Raw genomic sequence first — 8,278 nt, 5'->3', positions numbered from 1 at the left:
AATCAAAAAAGAGTTTATCACACTTTTCATTGACCAGGAATCATTGCAGAAGAGTTGATAGCAGACTGGGAGAACCTGAGGGAAATGGAGAAGCATTAGGAAATTGCTGCATTCCTCTGAAGTGACACCAAGAAGTGCTGCTTTATAATCTAACTGAAAGCCATGTGTAGAGATAATGACAATGATACAGATGTGTCTAGGACAACCATAATGGTGATGAGACTGTCAACATTCCTGGAAGAATAAAGGTCACAGGACCCTCACCTGGTATTTCATGTATCATTTCCTTCTGCAGCTTTTTGTACACACCTTTGGGTGTGGTCCGGAGAACTATATATGTGGTGGGAGGTTATCTGAAGGAAGGATTCTACAAAAGTAGCTCTCCTCAGCTGGTGTCCATACTGTTGAAAATTTTAAGAGATGCAGCTGTCTTTGACTCGACCACACTCCTGTAAGTATTTATTCATTTTTGCTTCTCCTGAAGGAGTTAATTTTATACAAACCTCCTCTTAGATATAATGCTTTGTTTCATGAAGTGCTTAACAACATTTACAATCTTTGCTATGAAAGACACAAGTCCATTGAGACTTTTAACTCAACAATTCTTAAAGAAAACTTTCTTCTTCCACAGAAATGTAGCAAATTCTTGAGTTTGTGTGATATAAGTAGGAATAACAGAGGAGAACAAGATATTCATATAATTCACATCTATTGTGTAGGATCTTGAGAGAGCTGGGCACTAACTCAACTGGATAGAGCATCCTTAGGACATGGAATGATCCACCTCAAATGAGAATTTATCTGGAATGATACCACATGAAAGTATAGATCCAAGCTGTTACAATTCCAAAAGGAAGCAGGCAAACTTTGCTGGTTCTAGGTCACTGCTCTAGACCAACTAACTTGAATCAACCTAATGAAATTCTCACTCTCAGCCTGAAGTAAACACTAACAGATGTGTGTCTTATATTGTCTTGACAATTTGCCTCAAACTAAATGATATTGTAAGATGAAAAACATGCTAATGTCAAGCTTTTTCTTTATATTATTGATAATATATTTAAGAAAATTGAGTATGTACATATATGTAACAATAATTAATGGATAAAGAGGCTATGGATTGAAAAAGAAGCAAAGAGAGTTACATGGGAAGATTTAGAAAAGAATGACCATACAAAATGACATAAGTATATTATCAATTCAAAAACAAAAGGAATATAGAAATTTAAATTTGTAACAAATGAGTTTATTTTATGAAACATGAAAGAAAAAAGTAACATTTCTAAACTGATGTCTCTTCAATAAACAAAGTTGTGTGTGTGTGTGTGTGTGTGTGTGTGTGTGTGTGTGTGTGTGTGCATGTGTATGTGTGTTTTGGTTTGTGTTTTCCTGCTTTTGTTTTTTGGAGGGTTTGCCTATATTCATTTTCATGTGTATGCATCTGATTTATATGTGCATGTATAATCTTCTCATGCATGTGTGATCCTTGGAGGCCTGAGGTTTATGTCAAGAATCATCTTTAATAGCTCATCCTCCTATTCACTGAGTCATCTCAACTATAATCCCAATCTACCTGTACAGCTAGTTTTTCTATCCAGCTTTCTCTGGGGATTCCCTGTCTCTGCCTCATAAGAAGGCTGGACTTGCCAAGGGTTTGAACCCCCACCAGGCTTTTGCTTAGATTCAGGAGATTGTAGCTCTAGTCTTCATACTTTATGGCACACCACACCCCAGCTTGTTCCTCATATATTTATTTCTGAAAGCCCTCTGGGCACCATCCCTAATGCTTAGAAACCTTTTTAATGTGGTACACACTTGATCTTTCCTCTTGCAGTGACAAATTACCAATGTTTTGGGGTCTATCTGCCAAACGAGCTTTGTGATGAAATCAGCTCAAATCATTGTCACAAATTTGAAAGGTACATGTGATCAGAGCACAGGTCCTAGCACCTTGTCTTATCATAGCATGAAGGATAGAGAATTGAGGTAATTTTCACAGTGGATGATGTTTGTTTTCCCAAGTCAGCTCAAATGTACTAGGTTGTGCAAGGAAGTGCTCTGTGTCTTGACAAGGCCTCCCTGGACAGGGTGATCCTTGTAACTTCACATGGATAGATCATGGAAGTAATTTCTTTCTTTATGCCAGGGGCACTCCTGATACTGCCATTGTCAAACCTGCTTCTGTGGGAGAATGTGGTCTCTTTGCCCATGTGTGAAGTAATAAATGGGCAATGCCAGCTGACTCTTGAGAACTTGCTTAATCAGGCACACAGCATATCTGAGAACACCAATCATCTCACTTCTGAAATATTCAATGAGTTTGTAAGTACCTCACTAAATCCTGACTTCTCCAAATGGGACTTATCAAACAATATTTGGGCAGTACTTCAGCTCAGGGGAGAAGCAATGTGGTGTAAATATCATATAATATACCTACACAGGCACAATTAGCCATTTGCTACTGAGGAAGAACTAAAAAACCAAAACAGTTTGATGAAATCTATACATTTAAGGGGGAAACGTCTTTCACTAATTCTTTTCCTCTAAAACACATTTTGGTGTTTCTAATTTTTTAAATTAGAATATTTCCCCTTGTTACGCAAAACCCTAAAATCCATAGCTGAAAACACTCTCGGCACTCCTCTTTTGGGTGCTAGGGGCCAGTTTCTGTCAGCATGTTTCACTTAGTGCAAAGGAGGTAACCCAAGAAAGCAGAACGGTTCTAGGGTATGGCATGAATTAATCAGAACTAAAGTGAAAGAAATAATGCAGGAGGAGAAAATCAATAGTGGTAATGATAATTGTAAGAATAGGAGCTTCCCAGAAATCCCCAGAGTTGGGACTCATTTTAAAATATAAGCTTATAACTCTAGAGCAAATAGTTTTCCAAATATAACTATACTCTGTCTTATGGTGAACGTGCTCTGAAGGATATTGTTGACCCCTCCATGTCTGTTAAGGTGGCAACATAGACAAGGACTTCAAACAACAGTGACTTGCCATGAAAGCCTCTCATATGTACACTAGCACACTCAAGATGTCCTGTTTAATTACTCAAATTTCTTTTATTCTGCATTCTTGATGGGTAGTCTTACAGTTTCTTATGATCCTTAATAATTCATTAATCTTTAATATTTTGCTCACTATAGAATTTAAATAAGCATTTTAAATAGTATATTTAATAAAATGCAATGTCAATAAATAATATGTTAATATTAAGTATATTATCTGTTTTACATTTTAGTTCTTCATTGTATAGTATTTCTGAAAATATTGTGCTTGAGTTTCTAATGTCTGATTCAAATACAATCAGCAAATTATACTTTGAATTCTGCAGGAAATTGTTATTGTCAAGGTGCATGCACTGAATGATAGTAGCAATTGATAACTGAAATAACAGGAAACCAACGGTTCCCAAAAACAGATATATATATTCTAGGAAAGAGCATCATTAAAGATCAAGTGTTTAATAGTTTCCTTTTTAATCCTTCTTATTGTCAAATAAAAACTCTTTAGAAAACATGCAAAACAAAGAGAAAAACAAATTGAAGAATTTAGTAAGCTCTCAATGGAAGAGGATGTTCCTAATCTGCCAAAGAGTTGATGTGCCAGAGTGGGGCAGAAGGGGATACTCAGAAGGAACCCTAAGTTCTGAGAAGAAAAGGGAAGGGTTTCAGGGAGAGACATTGTGCAGGAAGAATGGGAGATGAAGCAGCATTTCGTAAACATATAAATATTTAAATGTAAATATATAAATAAGTACTGAAAATTAAAATAAATAAATAAATAACAAAAGGAGAAGCAACAGAAAGTGGGACACAGACATGAAGCCAAGAGAGAGCTGAGAAAAGAGGCCAAGGCAAGTCAAGGAGCAAGAAAGCACCTAGTGATTGTCACAAGTTTCTAAAGGAATGCGAAGCTAGGGAAAGGGAAGCAAAGCACAGCCAAGCAGTTGAAGATATTTAGGGTAAGGGGCAAGGTGAGCATTGCTGGGAGGAGCCACAGGTATTGAGTGACTTTAGCCATAGTTTCTTTGTGACCTGGCAGTAAAGTGATGAATAACTCATTCAGCATTACTGTCAGCAAAGACAGATCAAAGTTCTTTTTCAATATATTAGAACTTAAGTATAAAACTGGTTCCTGAATTTTAAATGAATAAACAAGTATTTCTTCACTTAGCTTAATCATGGTTTTATGTGTATGCTTGTATATATCATTTACTTGTTTGTTAGTTCTTATAGTCAATCTCCATTCAGACATGTTCATATCATAAAACAACTTCCTAAGGTAGAAACATAGAAAGAAAGAGAGAAAGAAAGAAAGAAAGGAAGGAAGGAAGGAAGGAAGGAAGGAAGGAAGGAAGGATGGAAGAAAGAAAGAAAGAAAGAAAGAAAGAAAGAAAGAAAGAAAGAAAGAAAAGAAAGAAAGGAGAAAGATAAAGAAAGAAAAGAAGGAAGGAAGGAAGGAAGGAAGGAAGGAAGGAAGGAAGGAAGGAAGAAATTTCGTAGGCTAAAATAATTAGCTGGGAAAGTGAGATTACAGCTACAACACACTAACTACACCAATGCTTCACTTTCCTCATTCCTAAATTTATATATGATATATGGTGCTCATCCTGTAGTAGTAAGCAAGATCAAACATTATTTTCCAGGACATGAATTCACTAACTCTGTTCCCCAATTCTGTGAATGTTCTCATGATTTCCAGGATAAAGAATACTCTTCAGTTTCAGGCTTCTCAGACACAATCCCCCTGGTGTGCTCCAATTATTCCCTCCCTGTTTCAAATATCACAATACAAGAACAAGAGATTCAGGTGAGTCCTCAGTGCAATTTTTTCCTCAAATAATCAAATCAACAGAAGAAATGCACTGGCTCTGCCAAACTGCAGTTCATGACAGAAATAAAGATTTAAAAATTTAAAATTTAAAAAATAGAAAACTGAGCAATCCAAGGAAAAAGGACACTTCTCAGCTGATGTGGATGCCTCCTCCTTGGTCTTTGAAAGGACATCTTGCAAAATACTGCATGTGTTTCACAAGAGACAAATATGACCTCTGGTGCAGTATTGGCATATTATAATCTTCTAAATAGGAATAATATACAGTTTTCCAATCTATCCCTTGACATAACCAATCTTAATGTCTTTAGTAACTCATCAAATATATGGACATGCACCACATGTAATCTGTGTTCCTTAAATTTTTTGCACATCTCCTATTCACACTCTGTATATTTGCATGCATATCAATAATTGAAAATGTGAAAGAAAGTGAGAGAAGGGAATATCTATTAAGAGCTATTCCATGTTTAAGTACTCACCAAGTACTCTACTAACACTGCAGCATATGATCCTGAAAAATTGTATAACACAGCCTATGAATACTACTGTAGGTATCATATGCAATTCTTCCTGCAGTTCTATACTTAATTTGATTCTCAATGTTTTCCTAGTCTGAGGTCCTCTTGAAAGTGACCATAGATACACTCCTTGGCTGGAACAACACCCTGAGTGAGGTAGCAGCAGATATGGATGATCTGAAATCAATTCCTGGTGTTGGAGCTTTCATATCTAATGTCAGAAAAATAGCTGCAAAATTCACAAGACTCACAAGTGTACTAAAAGAAGTCAAGTCATTGCTCAAATTGGTGAGTTCCTGCCTTTCATTACTTGGTTTTTCTCATTCATGAAAGCTGGTCCCTGGTAGAGACCAATGCATTTGAAGTATCTCTCTTGGAAGAGTGTAATGTAGCCATACGCATAGATACCCTCATGTCCTAAGAAATTGTGGGCCACTCCAGCTTTCTCAAAGGTTTTGAACTCAAATGCACAACCCAGAGCTCTCAGGAGGCCGTAACTTCTCCTCACGCCACTTTGCACAGCATCCTTCCTTCACAAAGTGAAGACATTTTGAGATTTTGAAGATCTTATCACAGCATCACCGATCTGTCCATATCAAAACCACCAAGTGCAGTCCTTATCATTTCTGTGGCTTTGTTTCCTCATAGTAGGTGGGAGGTAGATTTGCTTGAAAGCAAGCAAAGGAAAACAGTGAATTAACAAAATCAAGATGCACAACTGGTACCTTAGAAATACCCAAGACACAGAAAGGTCCTTCTTAGGAAAGCTGACACTAGGTCTTCTACTGTCTTTAGTCAAACACACATCTACAGTCAAGTAGAAATCTCTATCTTTTCTTTAGGGGACATACTCCTGCCCCAGGATCATAAAAACCTATATTTTGGTGGAATATTTGCTTTCCTAAGTGTCTCCCAAATCTTTATTCCATATTCAAAAGCAATATGGAAGACTATTAATACCATGTTTAATAAATGCCTATCATTTGCTGATTAGGTTCGTCTTGAACTTGAGGAAGATGAGGACAACCCTGCCTCAGCTGGACTTCCATCATTGCATCTGCTAAATAATCCCTCTCGCCTTACCTTCTATCACGCCCTTCTGGGCTGCGTGAGTTATGATGCAGAAAAGATTGCAAGTCATGTGAAGGTCCTGAGGTGCAAAATGATCCATGGAAAATGCTAAGTCTCCATCCTATGTGTTCTGAAATGCTCAGAACCAGATGGGATGATATATTGCAATAGGGACCCATTCCTCTTAATGTTTTTGTTAATTTTATAACTTCTCAATGTATACTTATGAAATAAGGGACTCTTCTTGGGATATTAAAAACCAATGCTTTAAAAATATTAAGTCTGAATAGAATAATTTGTAAAATTTCTTTTGTCCATTGAATTGCAAACCTATCAAAGGCATGGAGATATCCCTATCAAATACTTAAGAAGTAATGTTTTCCATCAAAATAAGATGGGAGCAACTTGAGTTAGAAACACTGTGAGTCAATGCAGGACAAATGAGTAGACTTGGTGAGTGAGACATAATTTTACCAAGGACAAGGAAATCATGGTATACTTTATCAAAGCCAGCACCCACCATGAATCAATTTTCATACTGTACTGAGAAAGAAAACTGCTAGTATTGTGCACTTCACTATCATGAAGTTCCTTGAATTTGTCAGTCCAGAATGTGATAGCATTCATATACAGCCACCAAACTAGATAAGATTGATGAAGCAAAGAAGTACAGGCTGACAGGAACCAGATGTAGATCTCTCCCGAGAGACACAGCCAGAATACAGCAAATACATAGGAGAATGCCAGCAGCAAACCACTGAACTGAGAATGGGACCCCCATTGATGGAATCAGAGAATTAACTGAAAGAGCTGAAGGGGCTCGAGACCCTATATGAACAATTTTGCCAACTAACCAGGGCTTCCAGGGACTAAGCCACTACCCAAAGACTATACATGGACTGACCCTGGGCTCCAAGTGCATAAGTAGCAATGAATAGCCTAGTAAGGGCACTAGTGCAAAAGGAAGCCCTTGGTCCTGCCAATGCTGGACCTCCAGTGAATGGGATTCTTGGGGGGAGGGCAGTAATGGGGGGAGGATGGGGAGGGGAATACCCATACAGAAGGAAAGCTGGAGGGGTTAGGGGGATGTTGGCCTGGAAACTGGGAAAGGGAAGAATGTTCGAAATGAAAATAAGAAATACCCAATTTAATAAAGGTGGAAAAAAATCTGAAGGAACCAGATAAGAAGAGATAAGGTAAGATAAGAAAAGAAACATGTGATAAACCTCTAGCCAGCATTATATATACAATGACAAAGACACAGAAAGCCTTTTCCTTAAAGTCATGAGAAAGAAAAGGGTGTCCATTATTATGTAAATGGTATTTACAATCATAACTAGGAATAAAGTAAAAGAAAGAAATATAATGACTATAAATAGGAAACAGAGAAACAAAAATATGTTTAGTTCTCTAATATGACTACTTAAGTGTCTTGGTATTTCACCAGAAAAACAATCTCTACTATGTTGCAAGATACAAATATCAATATACAAAAAAATCACACCTATCATATATGCGGTAATGAATATACTGAGGAAAATGGGGGAGAAAATAAAATGTTTAAACTATACCAAGGAATGTAGCTAACCAAACAGGTGAAACACCTAGACAATGGTGGTTTAAAACACTAAAGGAAAAATTGCAGATGACAAAAGTATTCACATTTCCATTGGTTTATAGAATTCATATTGTGAAAATTGCTACATTATCAAAAAGTATCATCAAATTCAGTGCAATGCCCACCAAAATCCCAAACCTATTCTTTAGCACCAACACAGCTTCTAAAATTAGTATTGAAACACAAAGGATTCTAAATATCAAAAGTATTTCTGAAGACCGAGACAACT

The 8,278-nt window shown here is 36.9% G+C and overlaps 1 protein-coding gene across 1 annotated transcript; it reads left to right on the top strand.

Annotated features, from left to right (window-relative positions):
• Positions 1–363: 363 nt before the first annotated feature.
• Prl5a2 (prolactin family 5, subfamily A, member 2) lies at positions 364–6,706 on the top strand. The gene is made up of 5 exons (NM_001044702.1): positions 364–451; positions 2,147–2,322; positions 4,708–4,815; positions 5,454–5,648; positions 6,355–6,706. The coding sequence occupies exons 1-5, from the start codon at positions 421–423 to the stop codon at positions 6,541–6,543; spliced, it is 699 nt and encodes a 232-aa protein (NP_001038167.1). The 5' UTR covers positions 364–420; the 3' UTR covers positions 6,544–6,706.
• The last annotated feature ends 1,572 nt before the right edge of the window (positions 6,707–8,278 follow it).

This window comes from Rattus norvegicus, chromosome 17 (assembly GCF_036323735.1).
Source record: "Rattus norvegicus strain BN/NHsdMcwi chromosome 17, GRCr8, whole genome shotgun sequence".
Taxonomy (NCBI): Eukaryota; Metazoa; Chordata; class Mammalia; order Rodentia; family Muridae; genus Rattus; species Rattus norvegicus.
This window is presented reverse-complemented; position numbering and strand designations above follow the sequence as displayed.

What these genes read in the sequence shown, in the direction of transcription:
- Prl5a2 (NM_001044702.1), top strand. Translation starts at nt 421, where the DNA reads ATGCAGCTGTCTTTGACTCGACCACACTCCT. An exon ending in CTGAAATATTCAATGAGTTT is followed by an intron (nt 2,323 to 4,707) that starts GTAAGTACCTCA and finishes CATGATTTCCAG; the next exon opens with GATAAAGAATACTCTTCAGT. An exon ending in TACAAGAACAAGAGATTCAG is followed by an intron (nt 4,816 to 5,453) that starts GTGAGTCCTCAG and finishes ATGTTTTCCTAG; the next exon opens with TCTGAGGTCCTCTTGAAAGT.